This window comes from Antechinus flavipes, chromosome 3 (assembly GCF_016432865.1).
Source record: "Antechinus flavipes isolate AdamAnt ecotype Samford, QLD, Australia chromosome 3, AdamAnt_v2, whole genome shotgun sequence".
Classification (NCBI taxonomy): domain Eukaryota; kingdom Metazoa; phylum Chordata; class Mammalia; order Dasyuromorphia; family Dasyuridae; genus Antechinus; species Antechinus flavipes.
This window is the reverse complement of record NC_067400.1, coordinates 286988931-287012909: the sequence shown is the minus strand read 5'-3', so window position 1 is coordinate 287012909 and position 23979 is coordinate 286988931. Positions and strand designations below refer to the sequence as shown.

The window sequence follows — 23979 nt, the reverse complement described above, 5'->3', positions numbered from 1 at the left end:
CCTTGTAACAAAGACAGGGAAATGAAGTTGAACAAATCATGATGAGTGAGAAGGAAGCAGTCTCCGGCCATATGTATGTATGTATGTATGTATGTATAAGTTGACCAGTGGGTAGAGTGCTGAATGTGGCATTAGGAAAAACAATGTTCAGATTTAGCCTCAAACACTCACTACCTGTGTGGCCATAGACAAATCACTTCAGTTCTGCTTGACTCAAAGTATAAAATGGAGATAATAGCAGCACTTGCTTCACAGGATTCAATTAGAAATAATACATATAAGATACTTTGCCAGTCTTAAAGAATTCTACAAATGCTGGCTGCTGTTGTTATTACTGTCATTATTATTATCAGTTATTATGGTACTATAATGAAGTATAAGAACAAAGTAATAATGAATAGGGTAATAATTATTCTAACAATTAAAATTGAGCAATAATGAATAACTCAGATTTCTGAAAGTACTTTCTAAATTGAAATAAAGATCCAGATATAAATCTGTAACCATCTTCATACCAACCCTATGAAAGCATCATTTCTATTTTATTGATGAGGAATTGGGGTCCCAAGCATCTCTAGCATCAGTAACAGTGAACTCGTAAATAATTTTTTAAAATAAGGAAAAAGAGTTTCCAGTATAGAAAGCTTTTTAGAATCTAGAAATTAAAGATTTTCTTTCTATGATTAATTTAAATCTTTTCTTTTTGAATCATTCTATATTTGAAGCTTAGTATGATCAATATGAAGAACTAGGGTCAATTAGTTCAAACATTCCATTGCATAAAACAACCATCTATCTTTGGTATTTAATACTATAGTCTATTTCTTAACATTCCATTCACTGCCATTTCTCGGCAGAAAGGGGTTGCATCTGGAATAACATATACCCTTTTCTTGGACAAATGCAATTTCTTTTTTCTTTTTTTTCTTCTTTTTCTTTCTTTCTTTTTTCTTTTTGCTAAGGCAATTGGGGTTTAAATGCCCAGGGTCACACAGCTAGAAGTGTTAAGTGTTTGAGGCTCGATTTGAACTCAGGTCCTCCTGACTTCAGGCCTGGTGCACTATCCACTGCACCACCTAGTTGCCCCCAACTCCAATTTCTTAAGAGTGAGTTGATGAAAAAGCAGCATTTTTCCTTATACACTTAGCATAATATCAATAACATAAGAATTGTCCCTTTCTTCTTAGTAATAATGCTTCAAATTCATCTTCTAAGGGAAAGCAACCTAGAAATTTTAATTTAAACTTTAGTTGATTATTTATAATAGCAGCTTATTTTCTAAGATCTTTACATATATTTTCTCTTATTTTGTCTTCATACAATTCTATGAATTATATAGTGCAAGGAACCACTGTCCCTATTTTACCAAAAAGGAAATTAAATCTAAAGAAAGATTAAGTGACTTGTCCAGGTTATCACAGCTGATGTCAACAATAACCAGAACTCATAACATTGGACTCTTAATGTAATACTGTTGTCAAACCACACCACTCTTTGAGGAGTTCATCTTTTTTCTTTTTTTTTTCTTTTTCTCCTTTCCTTTCTTCCTTCTTTCTTTGTTTATTTCTTTCCTTTTCTTTTTCTTTCATCTTTTCTTTATTTTTTTTTTCAGGCACATAAGAAAGAAATGGGAGGAAAATTCCAGAGAGAAGGAAGTTGTTGTTTTGTTTAGTTTTTAACCTCTGGTAGCTTAAAAGCAAAACTAATATTAAAAGAGCAGTCACCCTAATGTCGTGCAAATCAAACAAGAATGTATGGTGTACCAAAAAAAAAAAAAAAAAAAAAAAAAAAAATCCTCTCACTCCTCATTTCAAATAGCTGATTTCTTTAAAACCTAAAGCTTTCCAATGGATACAGTGGTGACTGATGGATGGAATCTGATGCTGTTTGGTAGTGTCAGTTCTACTTGAGGGGAAATAAAGAAGAGAGATAATTGTACTGCTAAGTTTTTCCACATTTCATTGACATCACAGAATCATTCTTTTACCACTCATTTCCAAATGACCATTCATCACACTCATTTTGCCTATATACAAATAAAGAGATGTATATTTCTCTATTTCTAGTTTCAATTTTTCAAAACTTATTACAAGTAAAATCTGGCAGTGAGATAAGGAAGATTGACAATTTCTTTACATATAATACTATTAACATAGCATAGCAAAACTGGCTTGCAATAACTGATTTCAAATTAATATTTTTCATGCTTAGTTACTTCCTAACACTTAAAAGGACATAATTACCCTTTGCACTACTCACTGCCCATCTCCAGGTAGCAGCAATTTTCAATTCACTAGAAAACGTTTCTGTTCTTCTACTGGAAACAGGTATATTAAAACAAAATGTTGAGGGGTTTCCTTACATCCTTTTTCTTTTTAAAATAATAATGAATTGTGAAAATACTAATAATCATAAAAAAAACCAAAATATTTTAAAGAAAATTTAATTTATGTTGTCCCTGTTTCCACCTTCTTCCTCTCCAAAAAAAAATTTTTTTTTTAAATAGGAGACAGGAAGAAGGAAGATGCATGACACATTATAAATGTTACTCTGTGGTCAATCGGGGCATTTTGTTTCATGTTTAATATGACAGACTTCTGCTTTTAAGTATAAAAATTTTCAAAAATTCACGTACAAGGGGAAAAGTCTATGTTAATAGTTAATAGCTAATGAGGAAAGATCTTACCAAACAAATTTAGCATTTCTTATTTGTACACATAAATGTAAAGAAATTGCTAAGATCTGTGAAATGAACATTTTCTTGCTTTCATTACCTCTAGGACAAGTCGTCATTCACCAGGCTTCAAAGACTCTGATCACAATTTCTCCAAGCATACTGAACATGCCAAATATCTGTGCCCCCCAAAATGAAAAACTACAGATCCTTTTCTTTTCAATAGACAAGAACTTCTGTCTTGGGCTAACCTGAAAATCGAGTTCTGAATTTCTGTCTGCTAAGCAAACATCTGTAATTGCTAAACATCTTTGTAACATGGTGTAACAGTTATTCCTTATGCAAACTGCAAATCTAAATTACTCCCTTCAATATGAAAACCAAGACACAGAAATTGGAAACATCTGTGAAAGTTAATGACCAGATTGACCAAAGGGTGGGGGAGGGGGTGGGGAAGAGGGAATTTTAAGAGCTAAACAGTTCCAGGACAATATTTGCCTTCAGAAAATAATCCTTTTCCTCATCAGTTTCTCCTTAGCAGATAAAAGCATCTCCTAACTGAGATCCTAAAATAACACATATATCATTTTAACCTCCTGATGCAAACACATGAAAAGTTTTGCCACAAAATGATATATATGATAAATTATAGTATTGCATTAAATCTTTAGCTAAAGGCAAAAAAAAAAAATTTAGAAATACCTCCTCTCCCATCGTGAAGTGAGCTCTGCCTTCCTACAGTTTAAAAAGGTCCTCTCACTTCCTTCCAAGAGCCAAGGGCAGAAAGCCTAAAAGACCAAGCCTAATACTGAGTCACACTTGGGACCAAATGAGCTAGGAGGAAAACAAAGCCAGGATTTGTTTATTAACTCAGGAAGCCCGGAACTATTCTGAGTTTGAGTTGCTTCAGAGAAGGTCCCCTCCCTTCTTCTATTTCCAGGGAGCTATCAAAGGTTAGCTCTTTGTTTCAGGTGTGAACTCCTGAACAAGTCACCCACTGAGCATCTGTCAGGAGCCCACAAGCCAAAGTTCTTCTGTCCAACGGCCAAATGGAAAACATTCTATTTTGGCAAATAGTATAAGCAAATTAAAAGAGGGAAGGGAAGAAGGGACCCAGTGTGGTATGTGAGGGAAATTCTAAAACTTGAATATATTTATATACGATTTTTAAAGGACTAAAATGAGCTTTCATTACTTAAAACAGTTAAAACAGTTACTAAATAAAAAGAATTAGAGAAGACAAAGTTTAATTATCTGAAGAGAAAGAAGGGAGGACGCCCTAACTCCAAGGCTATTATTCTTGATGTTTCTTCAAGGAGTGGAGGGAGAAAGCTTAAATAAATCTTCCATGCTGTCTGCCACTTCTGATGTAGGGATTTGCTGGCTACCTGTTATATGCCAGGCATTGTGCTAGGTGCTGTGGGTATAATATAGGTAATAAACTCCAATCCCTACTTTCAAAATCCTCTATTACTTAAGTATATACAAGCAGGCATATGGGTAATTAAGTGGCTAGGTGGATAGAGTGTTAGCCCTGGAATCAGGAATATTCATCTTCCGGAATTCAAATTTGGCCTTAGAAATAGCTATGTGACCCTGGGCAGATCAGTAACCTTATTTGCCTCAGTTTCCTTATCTGTAAAATGAGCTGGAGAAGGAAAGGACAAACCATTCCAGTATCTTTGCCAAGAAAACCCCGCATGGAGTCACAAAGAATCAGACACAACTAAGAAACAACTGGACAAAAGCGTATGTATTAAATTAATAAAAATAAATTACAAAATAGTTTAATACAAGGCAGTTCGAGATGGAAGGCATTAGCAATTATTTCCTAATACATTAATGTTGAACATTTAACAGCTATATATATATATATAGAAACATATGTTTGATCACCATTTTTACAGATTTAGGTCACATCTTCTGCAAGTCTTGGGTGATTACAGATTCTCAGATGATAGATAGCTGAAGAGTGATCTTTATTATTATAATTTATTATACATCCAATTTTAAATTTTCTATTTCAAGTAAGCTTAATGGTTAATTGTTACATTTAGGATAACTTCTTCCCACTGCCTGGTGAAATTCTCTGATTCAATTCCCTACAATTCAGGCTAGAGTGTATTCATTTATTGGAAAAATATTGGGCTGCCTACTATGTTCCTACCTTGAATCAAATCAAGACTTTTAAGTCTAACATCCAAGCTCTCAACAATCTGGACACAGCCAATGTTTCCAACTCTAATTCTGACTCTACAGAGATAGCCTGGCTTGATGGAAAAAACAATGGACTTGAAATCAGAAAGATCTGGATTTGAAAATCAGACCAATGTTGATCCCATTCTCTCCTTAAAATGCACTGTCCCACAAGCTTCCTTGCCTGTAGTTTCAATAGGCTGATTCTTTCTGAATCAGCTTACATGATAAGTTCTCCATGAAACTTTCTCTGATTTCCACAATCAGATGTGAGCTCTTCTCTTCCTCCCTCCCCATTCCCCTCCCCCTTTCTCTCTCCTTGCTTTATCCCTTTTCCCTTCCTCTCTCTCTCTGCCCCTTATCTCCCTTTGTGTTTTTTCTTTCTCTCCCTCTCCCAGCCCCTCTCCAAACATTTCTGAGCACTTTGGGCAGGAATGTAAATCATCTGAAATCCCTTTCACAATTCTGAGATTAGGTGCTCAATAAAGGTTTTTGAATTGAATTAAAATAAATGGTTTAGAAGATAAGTCTGTTAATGAAGGGGAAAACAGCACAACCCAAATTAAATACTGCTTTGATTAATCCATTCTTTTAGATGGAAACCTACGTTCTTCAACAAAGCTAACTGGAAACTCACAAAATCTTGGGTGATTCCCAGGAAAGTTCTGGAAAACATCCATGAAATGAATTTTCACAGAATGTCATTACTTGTCATTTCCCTGGCTTCACAAAGCAAAAAATTAGTGCTTTCCAAATTATTCAATGAGAGTTTTTTAAAAAGTACATAGAACAAACACATCTTTATTATCACACCCAAGATGCCATAGGACCACCTGATTTCTCAATTATTTTTACAGAGAATCCATTCCCCTAAAGAGGACCACATACTACATTATCATTTAGAATGAAAGAGAACATAAGTTTTTAGGTGGTATTGGTGGATTTTTTTTCTCTTAAATCAGAGAAATTTAGTTGACAGCTCAACTATTACTGTTTTTAAAGTGTGATATGGAATTAGAATTCAATCCTATGTTTAAACCTTCATTCAGTTCTAGTTGCCACTAGGAGTGACACTTGTGTAATCCTGGACAAAATGACTTACCTGCTGTCTGCCTCAGTTTCCTCAACTTTAAAATGGGGATAATAATAGCACCTACCTCTCAGGATTGTGGTAAGAACAAATTATCAAATCAAAAGGGGAATGCAAATACATTAAAAACTAAATATTAAATAATCACTTTTTATTGCTTTCCTAATTTTTTTCTTCACAGAGATTGTTGTTGTTTGTCCTTTGTTCTCGAAGAGGACCATAACGTCTGGGAGGTCATGCCATGACATGCAAGTGAATTAATTGGATTTCAGTGAGGGAGGATTGTGCAAGGTCACCTGCCTCCCTTTCCCCTTCAGAGCCATCTGGGTTCAGTGGCCAGATATAGACCAAAAGGACTGGAGATGGCCCTGGATGCTCTAAGGGAATACCCTTTTTTAAGCTAAAATCTTCAGCAGGTCTCAGTTTGACTGAGATAACATGGGCAAGAACAATACCAAAAAGAAATCTGAAAGAGGTAAGAAAAAAAAAAACTCTCCCAGAAGTCAGACAATTCATCAGCCTGGAAATTTTCTACCCTGTGTTTATGGAGAGGCAGTATACGGTCATAGAAAACTACGGGACTTTCAAACAACTCTGCTCCATCATCTTGTTAACCCCCCACCAAAATAAGGGACTACTCCTGTACTTAGAACCTATTACCAGGACAAAGCAACTCGGGATAACACTCACTGAGTACTTATTGTAGGTGAGGTTCCATGACAGAGAGAACACTCACTCACCCAAAGAACACCTCCAGAGCTCATAAAAACAGAGATGGTGATGAGAATGACAATGACAGTGATAACAGCTAGCATTTATATAGCACTTTTTTTAAAGTTTGCAAAACACTTTACAAATGATGCTCATGACAAACCCTAGAGATAGGTATTTTTACTCTCATTTCATAGATTACATATATTAAGCCACTTGTCCATGGTGACACAGCTAAAGTTAGTGTCTGGGGCTAAATTTGAACTGAGTTTTTCTTGACTCCAGATCCAGCCCTCTAGAATACAAATAATATATATTTTTTTAAAGAGTAAAAAGAAAACCACAAAAGTTTGGGAAAGTTTTCAGGGTTTCTGGAACAAGGAACAAGGGCCTCGTTTTCCTGAGTTCAAACCCAGCCTCAGCTAGTCCCTAGCTGTGTGACCCTGGGCAAGTCACAACCCCATTTATCTCAGTTTCCCCATTTGTAAAATGAGCTGGCAAAGAAAATGGCAAATCCTTCCAGTAACTCAGCCAAAAAAAAATCTCAAATGGAGTCATAAAATGTCGGACACAAATGAAAAATATTGAGAAAGAGATTCTCATATACTTCTGTTTCATTAGACAAACAACATATCCTTATGATTTTTCATTTCCAGAGGATGAGAGACATATGCTCCTCTAATTTAAAAAAAAAAAAAGGAGGGGGAAAGGAAAGGGAAAGGAGAGAACCATTCCCTATAATTATTCCATGGATAGATAGTTTTCTTCTCAAGTTCTTTGAAAATATTAATATTTTCTCTACTATAAATGGATGTTTCTTTCACACAAATATGATAAAACCAGCCAGATGAGTGTCTCATATCACAGAGGCCACAACTGACAGTTTTCTCGAGGTCTTGAATTCTGAGAAGCAGAAGGGCTAATAGTGATCTGGTGTCCTTTGTAAGTTTGGGGGAGAGAAAGGCCTGTTGCCTGAGGAGGGGCAAACCAACTCAGACTGGAAACAGCAGATCCAAGCTCCTATGACCATCAACATGGACTTATGAAGTACTTATTTAAATATTAAGACCAAATAGCAGAGAGGAAAAAAAATTTATAAATATTAAGTGAGAAATGTGCATTTTTGAAAGTATTTATTTTATAAGGGGTCAGAAATTAACTGAGAAACTAAAATAAAATAGGAGAAAGGAGACCATTTGCAACAGATAAGCTAGAAATTTGGATATGAAAAAATATTAAAAATATGTTCTTGGACAAGGAGACAAGAGACCAGGGTTTCAGTTCCATAGTACCAGACACAAACGATATGATAGTGGACAATTCATTTAATTTCTTTAACTTCTCTGGGATTCTGTTTTCTCAGTTCTATGATGGATTTGGATGGGATGATCCCTAAATTTGTAGAATGCTAAGACTGCTAGACTCTATGAATTAGAATAAAATAGAACTATTGGTTTCCGTGATGGCAAAATAGAGAATTGATCTAGCAACAACTAACAGAGAGAAGGGCTAAATAATTTCAAGAGGGAGTTGCAGAGATTTAGAAAGGATAATAGGGAACTTAAGTATTGAAGAAGACACATAAGAGTGATCAGCAAGATCAAGGAATATCAGAATGTTATGGAGACATAGTCCATTTGGAAATCAAGAGTTATAGTGGAAATCCAGAGTACCTCCCACCCGCAACCCCTTCCGCCCAAAAGTGTTTCCATTAATGTTTGGGAGCTGAGAAAGAAAAGGACTCTCCAACCTGGAGATAAAATGGGTTGGTACTGAAAAGCAAGATTTACTATGGTTAAAACTTGCCAACAAAGACTTGGTGACTAAGCCATATATCTGTGATTTATATGACTATAAATAATTTGTGCTCTGAGATTCGGTCATACCATTGTGAAGTCATTTTATGCCCTAAGTGGTCTTTCAAGCATCATGAGTTGGATGATTCATTATGCAATTCCATTAAATTTAACAAACCTTTATTAAAGGCTTACTCTACAAAGGCATGATATTCTACAGGAATGTAGAAATAAATTAGGATCATAGAAAGCTACCTAAAGAAGAGGCTCTCACCCCACCCCCTTTTAATTAATCCCTTGGGTGGCAGCGATGACCACTAAGGGCTCAACAAAAGCTATTCATAACAGAATAATTTATATTTAACAAGGTTACTAGACCAGTAGATCAAAGGAATTCAGTGGACCTATAATGTGTGTATTTCAATGAGGCGAGTAATAAAAGTTCTCAAAAAAAAAAAAAAATCACTGTGGACAAGAAAGAAAAACATCAATCAGACAATAATACAATTAGGTTGGTTCAACTAGTTAGTGTAGTGGATAGAGTATCAGAGTCAAGAAAAGCTGAGTTCAAATCCAGCCTCAAACATCTATTAATTATATGACTGAGAAAGTCACTTCCTTGTTTGCTTTAGTTTCCTCATTTGTAAAATAATCTGAGGGAAGGAATTGCAAACTATTCCAATATCTTTGAAAGAAAAAAAAAAAGCCCAAATTAAGATCATGAAGAGTTGGGAGTAACTGAAAAATGACTAAAGAACAACAAAAATTGACTGAACAACCAAAGAATCAAAAGTATTAACTAAATTTAGTCAATTTGATTAATGCACTATTGGTGGAGTTATGAACTGATGCTTCCATTCTGGAGAACAATTTGGAACTATGCCTAAAAGCATAATAATATTATGGAGAGTCTGTATATGGTCATAGAAAACCATAAAAAGGCAAAATAAAATTATGCATACCATTGGATCTAGCAATATCAGTACTAAGTCTATATCCAAAAGACAGACAGAGAGAGAGAGAGAGAGAGAGAGAGAGAGAGAAGGATCTACTTGTACCAAAAAAAACTCTTTGTGGTGGGCTAAGAATTGGATGTTGAAAGAATGTATATCAATTGGGGAATGACTAAACAAGCTGTGATATATGATTGTAATAGAATACTGTTGTGCTATATGAAATGATAAGCAGGATGATGAACTGATGATGCAAAATGAAGCAAATAGATCCAGGAGAGTAAAAACAGTGTTTGATGTAAATGACTTAGCTCTTTTCAGCCATCCAATGATTCAAGACAATCCCAAAAGACTAATGATGAAACATACCATCCTTGTCCAGAGAAAGAACTGATATTGTTTGAATACAAATTGAAGCATCCTATTTTTCACTTTGATTCTTTTCCTTTTGAGTCTTCTTATACAAAATTACTAAAATAGAAATATTTTACATGATTGCACACATATAACCTATATTTGATTTCTTACCATCTCAGGGAGGGAAGGAGGGATAGAATTTGAATCTCAAAGTTAAAAAAAAAAAATGTTAAAAACTGTTTTAATGTGATGAAGGGGGAATTTATATATATATATATACTCATATATGTGTATGTGTGTGTCTATGTTCATAAATTTGGAGTATGTTTCCTAGTAGACTATCCCAGGTACCTGTTTCTAATGCTATTCTATTCAACATTTTTCAGTGACTTGAACACTTCTATGAATTCAATTCACCGAAAAGTTCAGTAAAGATGGCAATATTTTTCAAAACTCCAAAATACAAAGATTGGGGAAAAACATCTAACATGTCAACGGTAGGCTGGGATATAAAAAGATACCAACAGGCTCCAATGGTTCTCAAACTTTTGTTCTCAGTATCTTCATGTTGTTAAAAAAAACTATCGAGGATCTGTTCAAAGAGTTTTTGTTCACATGGGTTATATTTATAGCTATTTACTATATTAGAAATAAAAAATGATTTTGAATTTGTAGACCCTCTGAAAGGGTTTCAGAGACCCCAACAATTCTTTGGACTACACTTTGAGGACCACTGGGCTAGAAAAATGGGCTGAACCATTTAATTAGAAAAATATAAAGTTCTATACTTTGATTATAAGTATCAATTGCAGAAGTACAATATGGGGGAACCATAGTTCATGTAGGAGACCAATTCACAGAGAAGGACCTGGAGACTGTAGCAGATTATAGATTCAATGCTATTTCACAGAAAGAAAAGCTAATGCAATCATGGGTTGTATTAATCTAGAGTGAGATTAGTGTTTTATATCTGTTCTGCCCAATCATCTCTAGAGTGTACTATTCAGGAATAGCATAATTTAAAAAGGGGTATTGACAAATTTTGTCATAGCCATTCTGGATGGAAAAAGAGCTATTATATGATTTTATTTCAAATCCCCTCACTATTTCAATTGTACCCTTTTTCTATCTAAAATTTATGTAATAGAATATTAATGACTATTTTGGCATACAATACTTAGGTAAACAGTCATAAGGAACACATTCCTATAATGTATGCACACATACACATACACACACTAGTTTGCATACCTTAGGATAATACATACACATATATAACTTACATAATAGTTCACATTTATTAGTGCTCAAAGGTTTGCAAAACACTTTTCCCACAGTTACTCTGTAAGGTAGATAGTCAAAGAATTACAATTTCTATTTTACAGACAAGGAAACTGAGGGGGTTCCAGCTTTGCCCTTGATCACAGAGCTAATAAGTGTTTAATGTAGGATGGGGATCCAGGTCTCCTGAATACAAGCTGGTGCTCTACTCACTGAAGTCACACTGCTGCTGAAGTGACATGATGCCAACAAAAATAGTCAATCAAAGGGTACACTAGCATCTACCCAAGAAGCACAGGAATCTGTTTATGACTACAGTGAAAGGCCTTCTTTTTAGGAAGCCTGGAATGAAGCAGAATGGCAAAATGAAAGATATGAAGCATTTTGGTTTTTTTCCTTCTGCATGTCAAGGAGGTAAGACATGGCATTATTTGAACATTGAAATTTAAACTCGTTGAAAATTCTGGTGGTAGAAAATTCTCCCAAAATATGGCTAATGTGGGAATTTGTTTTGCATGACTATTCATATTTTTAATGAGTTGTGTTTTCCTTGACTTCTCAGTGGTGAGGTAGGGAGAGAATCTGAAAGTGGGAAAAAAATGAGATGGGGGGGAAGAAGGACAGGAGAAAGAACAAGAGGAAGGACAGGAAGAGGAAAGGAAGTAAAGAAGAAAAGAAGGAAGGAAAGTGTAATTCTCCCAAAATACTGATAACTCAACAAAATACTTTACACTCATTAAAAACATAGAAAATTATGTCAACCAGAAAATAAAGCAGTATCTGGCCAATATGCTTTCACTATGAATCTGGGAGCCCAAGGTACAGTGATTTTTAAGATCTATTAAGATCTATTCTAACACTAAAATTCAATGGTTATACTTTTAGGAAGAAGGCAATCAAATCAACCCTAATGTCTACTGTGTTAATGCCTGATGTGTTTCCTGCCACTTCATCAAAAACAAACATTTTCAAATTATTTGAAATATCTAAACAGGCACATTCTGCTGTTACTAATTACTGGATTTTGACAATTCCCTCATTTCTCAGAAGTGCTTGGTAAATATCCCATTGTTAAACTGTGAAATTGGATCAACAAGATCTTCATAGAAAATTTTTGTTGGTTGGATTTTCATTAATAATCCATGACTCCCCTACAGCAGTGCTTTGAGAATAGGATCATGGGTTTTAGAGTTAAAAAAGACTTGAACGAGGAGTCCAAAACCCTTATTGTCAGGGAAATGAATATCCTGAGTGGTTAAGTTCCTTCCTCAAGGTCACAAGAGTTAATAAGCAGAAGCCTCAATCCTGTTAGTAAGAACCCATGTCATAAAAATAACATATTGGATTTCCATAGGACAGTATTCATTGATATTTCCTTATTTATATCTTACAATAATACACTTCCATATATATTAGACTCCCTTGATTTTTTAGTTCTAAAAATGTCCTTAAGTCTTATGAATGATGGTTTTGATTCACAAGTAAGCTACTGCCTACTCTTTCTTTGACATGTCTCCACATTCCTAGTATAGTACTCTGCATGTGTCAGGTGCTTAATGAATGCTGTTTATTAAAACTCCAATAGCATAATGCAAATAAGTGATTTATATGAAGTACCTGGATGAGGAAAATTGGTTGGGAGGAGGAAGGGGAGGGAGCATTTTTAGGAGCAGAAAAAAAAGAAGCCCTAAATAGCTTTTAAAAATATTTTATGCATCATTCTCTCAAAAATAAGTATTTAGTACTAAAGGCATTGTGTAACAAAAGTAATTTATGTGTATCATCCTAGCTATATAGAAACCATCTGGTAAAGTCCTATTTCAAGGTCTCACCACAGATTGAAGGTGACCTTGGGCTTTATGTGAATGAGGTACAAGTCCTAGGCTTACCAAGCTTAAGAAGGCTCAAACACAAACTGAACAGTGACTATTATCTAAAAACTATTATCTGAATTACTCCTTCCTTCCTTCCTTCCTTCCTTCCTTCATTCCTTCGTTCCTTCCTTCTTTTCGCCTAGCCTAGTCTAACCACCCTCACAGACCAATGGGTAAGAGGTTGGTCATTAAGGGACACATTTTCCTGATTATATCAACTCTTTATACGTATAACAAAAATCCAAAGGAATTGTGATGAGCAGTGATGGTGGGAGTATCCCACAATATAAAATCAATTGTGACTTGAAATATCAAAGTATAAGACCCAGATTGTGAACACTCTCAGAGTTATTTTTTTTTAAATACTAAGGGACCCCATCAATTGGGAAATGGCTAAACAGATCATGATATGTCAATGAAATGGAATATTATTAAACTGTCAAAAATGATAAATAAGGAGTTTACATGGAAGTGGGGGAAGACTTACATAAAATGATGCAAACTAAAATAAGCAAAAAAAAAAGTATTCCTCTCAGCAACAATGTAAATAGGAAGAACAAGAACAAAATCAGCTCCAAATGCTGTATAATTAAAATATCCAAGCTTGGTCCAGAAGAAGAAATATAAGCAAGCACCTCCCTCCGTTCTTTGCAGAGGGTAAGAAATTAAGATTGTACCAAAATACAATGTTAACTAGTATGTTGGTCAGCTCTGATGACCTGCTCTTATTTATTTTTTCTTTATAAGATATGGCTCTTTGGATGAGAAAATAATAGATCAGAAAATGAAAGTAATATAAAAATAAAATGTATTTTAAAAACTTTGAACACATATGAAGTCTCACAAAAACATTTTACCATTCTTACAACATGTGCCTCAATCCCACCCACACTTAGAGACATCAGAGCCTTGTTTACAGACATTTACCATCTTCAAATACCACCCATCTTTCTAAAATAAGAGAATACAGCAAATACAATAAGGTTTTCTTGCACACAAGCTCAAAGCAATAGGAGAGTCAGAGAATGAACAGAAAGTGAGGGCTGATTATATTCCATTTCTTTTTGGTAAAACTCTCCGTCTTTGTGCACAAAGTGGAGGCTTAGGGACAAAGTATCCTCAGATATGCCCAAATTAGAAAAAGAAAGCCCATGACTCATATTCAAAAGTAGCTATCAGAGATTTAAAATAAAAAACAAAAACACAAAACTAAAAACCATTATGCCCATACCCAAAGATCATTAAATATCTATATTCTCATCACTGATATGATACTTCCTCCTTTGGTATGGATCAGGATGTCTTAAACTTTATCTACTCCTGACCCTTTTTTGCCTAGAAATTTTTACATGTCCCCAGTGTAAAGGCATATAAAATATATATACAAATCAAATGTTTATTGATAATAAATTATAATTTTGTGGCCTCCACATTCAGATATAAGACCCCATATGGAGTTATTATGAACTACTATTTTTTTAGTTTAAGAATCTGGGGTATACACTACTAGACATGAATCCCAAAAGAGATTATTTTTTTTTAAAGGTAAAGGACTATATGTATAAAAATAGTTATAGCAGCTCTCTTTTCAGAGCAAAAAAATGGAAACTGAGGGGATGCCTATCAGTTGGAGAATGACTGAATAATTTGTGATATGTGCTTATAATGGAATACACACACACACATATATGAAATGATAAACAGAATGCTCTTAGAAAGACCTGGAAACCCCTCCATGAACTCAAGCAAAGTGAAATGTCCTATATACAAAGTAATAGCAATGTTGTAGCATGATCAGCTGTGAATGATTTTCCTATTCTCAGCAATACAATGATCCATCACTACTTTGAAAGACTTATGATGAAAAATCCTTTCTATTCCCAGAGAAAGAACTGATTGTGTCTGAATATAGATTAAAGCAAACTCCTTTTCTTAAGGTTTTTTTTGTTTTTTTTTTTTTTAAGGGAAGGAGAACTATGTTTCTTTCACAACATGACTTTTATGGAACTGTTTTGAATAACTTTACATGTGCTTTCTTAATGGAGACTGGGGGTGGGAATAAGGAAGGAAATCTAGAACTCATAGTTTTAAAAAAACAAATGTAAAAAATTTGTTTTAAATGTAACTGAGAAAAATAAAAATATTAAATACATTTTTTAAAAATTAAAAAAGACAAGGAGAAGGAGAATCAGGAGAAAGGACTGTCATGAAAACCTAGAGAGAAGAAGGAAAACAACAGTGTCAAAGGCTTTAGAGTTAGCATCAAAGGAGGGACTAGAACCCAGTTCTCAGTCAACAACCAGTTATTAAGCATCTACTATATTCGGACACTGGGCTAAGAATAGATATAGCTCCTCCTTCAAGAAGCACACATTCTGATGGGTGGACAACATGTGTAGGTTCATATAAAATATTTGTGAAATAAATGAAAAGTGGTAAGAAAAGGGAAGGCATTAGAAGCTGGAGAAAGGGGATTGACACAGTTATCCCACCAAGCTATCACTTTCTATCAGGCTATTGAACTTCTCTCAGGTGAGCCATGGAAGGGAATGGAGGCACCAGTTACTCTGAATCAGATTCTCCAGAGAAGTGCACGCAGACATCTGGGTCACCACCACATTGCCACCAGTCCTTCACTTTCTGCAGATAAAATTTAAGTAGCACGGGAAGGCAAAATTTCAAGAAAAAAAAATATCTGGGGAATTCACTTCTAGTCCCACATAAGCATTTCTGGTACCCCTGACAGTGGGCTTCTCCCCTAATAAAATGAAGAAACAAAGAACTAAGAAAGAGAAATTACTTTTCAAAAATCTTTATCCAACATGCTGTTGCCTCCTCCCCATTTACCATGCTAATTATAATCAAATGCCTCTGTGAAACCAATTGTGAATTTATATACCAAAAACCTTTTTTTTTTTTCTTTTTTTTTTTCTGAGAGTGGGGAATTTAGGAAACAGTCCCTTTGAGATGACTGACCTTTTTAAACTGTGGTGTTTCAGATCTTCTCTTCGATTTCATGTTCTCAAACTAGCCCTTCTGTCCAACCCCAGAGCAGGAGAGTTTAACAATCCTGAAAGGGGAAGGAAACAGTCCCAGGCTAAGGGAGACAGATGTGCCCCCAGTAAGGCAAGCCCCAGTATTGTCTCCCTTTCCTCGCTTGCACCAGTCACCACTATTTATTACAGGTGCTGATTTGGAGTCTTGATAAGTTCAGTCTTTATCTGAAGAACACAGTCCAGCAGTCACTCCTGTCTCCTGCTCTGTTACCACATCCCCTAGGCCACCACCAGACCTGACCTCTTCCCTTTTTTAGACTCTAAAGGTCAATAAAACAGGTACAGATAGAGAAAAACAGTTCCTGAATTGTTGATCTTTAAATTTGCATCCTTTGCTATTGAGTAATCCCCCTTGCCTAGGAGACAAAGCCACAGTTAGTCCCACTCTGACAAAACCTGTCTCCACTATCCAACTCCCACCATAGTCCATCCTCCCTTCAGATTTCCACATCTTATCTTAACAGACTCATGCACATCACACATTCTGGCCTTCAGTTGGGTTAAGTGTCTGCTCCAGTCATTTAACCATATGGTTGATGGAATCCAAAGATGTATAAATATGCACAGATTCATTACTGAAGCTTTTCATTTCATGAAAACTATCATTTTCTTTTTTTTTTTTTTTTTTTTTCTGCTGAGGCAATTGAGGTTAAATGACTTGCCCAAGGTCACAAAGCTAGGAAATACATCATTTTAATTTTTAATTCTTAATTCTCTCCTTTCCACCTTCCTTTCTTCCAGGCAATGAGAAGTTAAGAAAAACAATACCCAGCAAAACAAAGCCATAGAGTAGAGTGAAATATATTCCCATAGTAGCCATGTCCAAAACCCCTGTTTTCAAACCTAGCATTGGAGAAAGAAAAGCATATTCATACAGCAGGTATTTTACAAGTATATAAAAAAATAATGATATAGGCTTGCCTCCATGGGTACACAATACAAGACACTGAACACCTTCTCTTTATTACTCTGGCCTCTAGCATATGTAGTAGGGGAATCTGGTGGATTCTTCTTCAAAACAGATTGACAAACTAGAACTCCCTATCAAGCACAATTACAGATATTCATAATCATTAAGTGAATTTATCTTTCTATTGGCACTTCAATTCTATCATGAATATGTTTTTAATTTTTAAATTAGTAAGGATTAAGAGTTCACTCTGAGACCACTGACACAGAGGGATAGTGGTCCATTCCTTGCTTCCCCTCAAATATAACTTCAGTTCAGGAAGAAAAAAGATCCTTTCCATAAAGTCATGAATGTAAATGGAAACAGTACTTTTGATTACATGATATACCTAAGAGTCAAAACAATAAAAGTTTCTAGTTTTGCAATCTGCTAGACTTCATTACCATGACACACCACCTTCACACCCTAGAATTTTCCTTTTCAACTGGGGAAGTCTGACTCTGGATTACCTGTCTGTCATGCCAGCCCTTCTGCCATTGTAAATTCAGATTGTTTCATTCCCTCTCATGCTGCTTCTGAACTTCTGAATTTTGCCATCAAGCCCCTGCATCTTTACCTTGTTTCTCCAACTCACCTCCCAATGCTCCTCTGCCTTTTTCTCACCTCTGTATTGTATGTTGTCTTTCTCCCTCCCCCTTCCCATCAGAATATAAGTTTTTTCCCCATGTTATCTATGTTTCAAAAGAACACATAGACCAAAAACAAATAAATGAAAAATAAAGAAATAAAAAAAAGTATGGTTTTATCTGCATTCAAACTCCCAACAGTTCTTTCTTTGAAGGTGGATAGCACTTTTTATCATAAGTCTTTTAGAATTATCTTGGATCATTGATTATATTACTAAGAATAGTTAACTCACTCACAATTGACTATCATACAGTATTGCTGTAATTATATACAATGGTCTCTTGCTTCTGCTCATTTCACTTAGTATCTGTTCATGTAAATCTTCCCAGGGTTTTCTTTTTTTTCTTTTTTTTTTTTTTCTTTTTTTTCTTTTTTAAAGCAAGACAGTGATTATATTGAATTTGCAAAAGAAATCTATCAAACATTAAAATTTTAGATAATTAACCTTTAAAATATTGCTTTTTGTAAGTCTGTAATTTTATACTTTGAAATTTTTTTAAACTTTTTTTTTTTTTACCAGAACATAAGTTCTTTAAGAAGTCTTTCTTTTTTGCTTACATTTACATTTCCAGCACTAAGTATCTCATTGGCACTTAACCTGTACTTAATTGACTGTTGACTACATATTGAGACTATAAATTGCAGAATAATTCCAGATGTGTATTGAAAGAGGGAATTTCCTTACACTATTTCCACTGCTCTGTAGAATAGTCATACTGATAAAATCACAGACTTTTTAAAATATGAAGTTTCAAGGAACCCAATGAACACAAAGGTAGCTGCTATGGATATCAAAATCCTCTTGCAGGATGAACTTGGCTTAGGAACTCCCCCAATCTGTCCCTTTGAGTGAAGACTACAGGAAAGTTTTAGTTTTCCTTGATGTCTTTGTGGCTGGTGGAAAGTTTTAGGGAATTCCCTATAACAATGTTATCACAGGTCTGAATTAAATTTAAAATAAACAAACCATATAATAAAATAAAATAAAAATAATAGAAACCGGTTAGCTAGGCAGTGCAGTGGATAGAGCACCTGAAGTCAGGAGGACCTGAGTTCAAATCTGATTTCAGACACTTAACACTTCCTAGCTACGTGACCTTGGGCAAGTCACTTAACCCCAATTGCTTCAGGGGGGAAAAAAATTAGAAACCTACCCTCATGCTAATGGCTATTTTCTTTTTTTAGATGGGAAGAGGTGAGACTACATCATTTCCTCAAAATTAATTAATTATTATAAATTTAACATTAATTTTTTTTCTTTTTCTTTTTTTAATTAAAGCTTTTTAATTTTCAAAAGATAAGCATGGATAATTTTTCAACATTAACCCTTACAAATCCTTGTGTTCCAATTTTCCCCTCTTTCCCTCTACCTCCTCCCCTAAGACAGCAAGTAATCCAATATATATTAAACATGGTAAAAATATATTTAACATAAATTTTATATTCACTAACATGTATCTTATCTGATTACAGTTAGCTCCTAAAGGTAAGACCTGCAAAAACATATAATAAAACATATGAAATATGTTTAAAATGACTGTACATGTATATAAGATTGTCTGCTGTCTTGGAAAGGTGGGGAAAGGAGGGAGAGAAAAAAATTGGAACTTAAAATATTTTAAAAAATGAATGTTAAAAATTAGTTTCACATGTAATTGGAAAAACAAAATATTATTAAAAAAAAACATACAAACATATAAGTAAATCATTGAACAAAATTAACTACTTGCTCAGAAATGTGGATATTGATTCCCCAAAGTCTTGACAGGAAAATAATATTTGCAGTTTGGAGTGATTACCTGGGTTAAATTTTTCATAACAAGTTATCAAACTAGTATTACAAAGAAGCCAATGCTCTATTTCATCCTCTACAGGTGACATGTTTATGACTAACTTAATAAATGCTGTCAAACTATGATTCATTTTGTTCTACAAAATAAAAACAATGAGTGTAATTCTCAAAGGCAATGTCTCTTGCTTCAGACAGAATCTCTCATACAAAAAACACCTCTCCAGATGGGTTGAGGAAAAAGGAAAAATATTAACAAAAACAACTGCTTAAAGAAACATCTAAATGGTACAGAGAATAGAGTGTCAGAAACACCAGGTTCAGATACTTATTTCTTGTGTGACTCTAAGAAGTCACTTAACCCTGTTTGCCTCAGTTTCCTCATCTGTAAAATGAGTTGGAAAAGGAAATGGCAAACTGCTGTAGTATTCCAATATCTTTGCCAAGAAAACCCCAAATGGAGTCACAAAGAATCAGACATGATTAAAATATCTAAATAGCAAAAATAAATAAATAAATTCAGGCTATAAAAATCTACTTCACCACTCATGGCATAAATAAAATGAATGGGACATGGATCATTTCAAAACATCTCTTGGTTCTTAATTTTTTTTTGCCAGTCAACATGACAAAGGAAAATGAAAACTTTTCTAAAGACTTTACCAAAAGTGAGAGGCTGGGGGAATTTCTAAACCAAGTTCATCCTTCAAGATGAATGGGATATCCATAAACAGCCACCTTTCTGCTCACTATATTCCTTGATACTTCATACTTCAAAAAGTTTATGATTTTATCACTCTGAATATTCTATGAGCACAGTAGAAACAATATTCATCTTGTAATTATCAGACCTGAGTTTAAATATTGATTGGCTGTGTGATTTTGGACAAGTCACGTAAGTCAGCAAATAGTTATTAAACATTTACAATATGTCAGGTATTACACTAATCCCTGAGGTCACTGCCCCCCCTCAAGGCAGAAAACAAAACAAAATAGGCCTCAGTTTCCTTATCTGTAAAAGAGGACTTAGATTAAATGAACTCTTAAGTCTCTTACTAAATTGGATCAATGCTCATTCATGTCTGTCTCTCACCTCTATATATATCTCTCATTCAGATTTCAACCAAACATACTATAATAGATATTTTTGATAAAAATAATCTTTATCAAGTCATTTTTCTGCATCTGGTTTTTCAATAAGAAGAAAATCAATTTACAAAAGAGATCCTATTTTCTACTTTGTTAAAATCTGTTATCTGTTACCTTTATTGCAAGATGTAAAATCAGAATGGAACTTCAGCAGAATGATTGGGAAAAAAAATTCCTAGAACCTCATCTACTTAGTAATTCTAAATTAAAAACCAAAGCAATTTATATAGAAAACTGTAAGTAAAACCTGAAAACAATTATATTCTATCCACTAGAATCTCAATATAAAGGAAGTTTGTAAAAGAGATCTAAGTCTGGTACTTCTCACTGTAATATGGACCCATAAAACCATGAGCTCATAAATTCAAAACAATTTTAGAGTTGGAAGGCTATCTAGTATAACCCACTCATTTTACAAGTGAAAAAATATGGCCCATGGAAGCTAAATGATTTGTTCAAGATCCAACTTATAGTAAATGACAAGAAAGAAAATTCAAATCCACAACTGGTCTCTAGAACTAATGATCTTTCCACTGTATCATGTTGGCTACAAATCTGAGGAAGACCTGAAAGAAAAGAAGTCATAGCTAAAACAAGAAAACTAGTCGTGGCATTGCTGGGTCAAAGGACATATAGGCAGTTTAATAACTCTTTGGGCATAATTCCAGATTGCTCTCCAAAATCTTTTTCAATGTGGTCCTTATCTCCCTCAAGGCTTTCCAGTTCAACAATAAACTAAAGTATGAAGCCTAGAACTGAATCCAACCCTCTGGATGGGTCCTTCTTGATACAGATACTATATTGATGTCACTTCCAATAGCCTACAAAGTGTTCTCTTAAAACATCCCTTTAAGTCCATATTATGTGGATCACTTTGTTGATTCCTCTTGAATCCTCAGTCCACTCAAGCCTCCAAATCTTTTTCAGATGAACAACTATCTACAAAGTTTACTAAAAGAAACAAAGTATTAGTCCAAGATACCCTAACCTCAGGATTGTTCATTCTGATGTCTACTGGAAAAAAAAAAAAAGAAAGAAAGAAAAATTGAACTTATTCTGATATGTAGATTTTTATCATCTTCATCTAAAAAGCTGACATGTATATTAATTGGATATCCCACCAAAGAGTGTCACTCTAAGAGTTTAATTCTAATGTATAAAATACCATAAAAGACAACAGCTTGATACAGTAGATAGAGTGATAGGTGTAAAGACAGAAGGACCTGACTTCAAATCTGACTTCTGTTCTCCAGCATTTCCTCTTCTTTGAATTACAAAAGATAATAGTATCTACCTCCCAGGTTTGTTGTGAGTATTAAATCTGATAATGTTTGTGAAGTGCTCTTCAAACTTAAAGCACAAGTAATAGATGCTAGCTATTCTTATATGCAAATGTAAATTCCATGACACTAGTAGAAGATGTTAGACCTTTTTTTTTCAATTGACAAACAAGAAAGAGTCTTCAGACATGAAATTTTGTCAGCTAGCCTTCCTCCCTTCCTCAAAATATAAATTTAAGACCTAAAACCATTGAAGTACTACAGTGAAAATGGATCTATTTTATTCCTATCTGGAAAACATCACAGTGTTCGCCAAATAGCTGAAAAGTGTAACATTTAGAGGTGTGCCACAGTAAAAGTCACAGACAGCAACACAGGAGTTATTAGCCAAGATCCATTGTCATAGCAACCACAGCACTCAAACTGCAACATCACTCATGGCCACTTCTTATCCAATGTAGAATCACAGAGGGAAGAAAATGGGCCAGCATGATCATGCCAAATCACAGACCATATCAATAATTTGTACTCATGGGAGACTTTCTTTCCAGCAGATTTTAACTAATCAAACTTAGAAATTACTAGGGAAGAAGTATACAATTCCTTCCTGTAGTCCTCACCTCCCACTGTGCTCCTGGAGTCTGCAGTCAAGGTCACAAACAGGGAGATTGTTATCCCCCAAAGGGAATCAGCTTGAAAATGATAGCAAATTCTGTTTAACTATTTCCTGAAGTTAAAAGTATGGGGGGGAAGGATAGAAGGCGTGAGTGAAGTTTAACCAGAACATTATCTTCCCTTGGCAATACAGCCCCGAGAAAGCTTCCAAAACCCATAAACTGAAAAGAGTAAAACAATGTGAGTTGAGAGCCAAGCGGGACAGAAATACCGAGGTTCTCCTGCAAAGTCTGGCTTAGAGGTGGGCAATAGCATCGTGAGGGTGTGAATCAGCTACCCAAAGAGCAGATGTTTTAAGCTCTGTTCAGAAATCTCAAACAGGGTATGTCCGGCAGGCTCTGGAATACAATCAAATAAAGCAGAAGTCTGTATTACTTACCTTTTCCACGGGTATAAAGTCATTTTCTACTTCTATTGACCTTGGTCTTAGCTTGATGGGTTTGTCTTTGAAGATATCCCCAAAGCCAACGCCTCGGACCTTCTTGGGCTGGATTGCTGCGGCTGCCACCATCCCATTGGCACCTTCTGATTTGGTACTACTTGAGTCACCGCCATCGCTTTCTGAGCCTGTAGTTTCCCTCAGACCTGCCAAGAGAAGGGGGAAGGGCAAAGGGGGGTTCTTAGAACATCGCCACTATAAACATCCTAACCAGCATGGGAGCCACTTGGGAGGGTCGTTACATGATCATGCTCCATGGAACAATTTAGATTGGGGATGGTAATCTGAGCATACTGAGTTTGGGAAATACTATGTTTTGTTTTAATTAAAAGAACTTCTAACCCAAATCCATTTCATGGAGGGATGGACCAACTTCTCAAACAGTGCTGACATACTGTACCTTCAATCCGTATGACTCATATCAACTCAATTATGCAATTAGAGTCCAAAGAAATGTTTCCTAAAGGGAAACTGTAAAGCTAAAAGCTTTTTAAATAAATTGGCAATTAAAGAAACCACACAAAATTATGACTGCCAAAGAATCAAATCTGTTTGCATAGCTTCATGAGGAAGAATTGCACACAAATATGTTTCTCGAGGAATGTATTAAACCAGCCTTGACATTAAGACAGTTTAACCTCTTTCACTAATAAGAACACTGTCTGTCATATCTGGAGAGGAAGCTCTTACTCTCCAAAGCCAGATTCGCCCTCTAAGGATTATTTTATCCTTTCTCTTCTTTTATCTGCTTCCTTTTCCCCAAAAAGCTGTCCTATTTCACAGGACAAAGACTTATAATTCACATTTCTCTTATCTCTAATAGGCTTGCTATTCATGTTTAAAGTTATAAAATACTAAAGTCATCAATGAGGAAACATGAGTGTGAATTTCATCAATCTAAAACATTTTTGTTTCAAACTGATCATTCCAATGAGGAAGTCTCTTCTCATTAAAGTTCTCCAAGAAGAAAGTCTAACTAGTAACCAAAATGTGTTAGTTTTTAAAATCCAGCTAATCAGATTATGTTTATTACTCTTATTAGAAGAAGAGCACAATTTAAGT

General features: G+C 34.9%; 1 protein-coding gene across 6 annotated transcripts in view; it reads right to left on the bottom strand.

Moving 5' to 3' along the window:
* The window catches only part of SH3KBP1 (SH3 domain containing kinase binding protein 1), a 457572-nt gene that overhangs the window by 184904 nt on the left and 248689 nt on the right, over positions 1-23979 (bottom strand). For 5 of the 6 annotated variants that reach the window (XM_051985147.1, XM_051985148.1, XM_051985150.1 and 2 more), the window contains one exon: positions 22858-23063. In XM_051985147.1, the coding sequence (XP_051841107.1) occupies positions 22858-23063 (206 nt within the window). Of the gene's footprint in view, positions 1-3376; positions 3404-22857; positions 23064-23979 lie in introns of those variants that run through there. The other variant, XM_051985152.1, reaches the window with a different exon arrangement.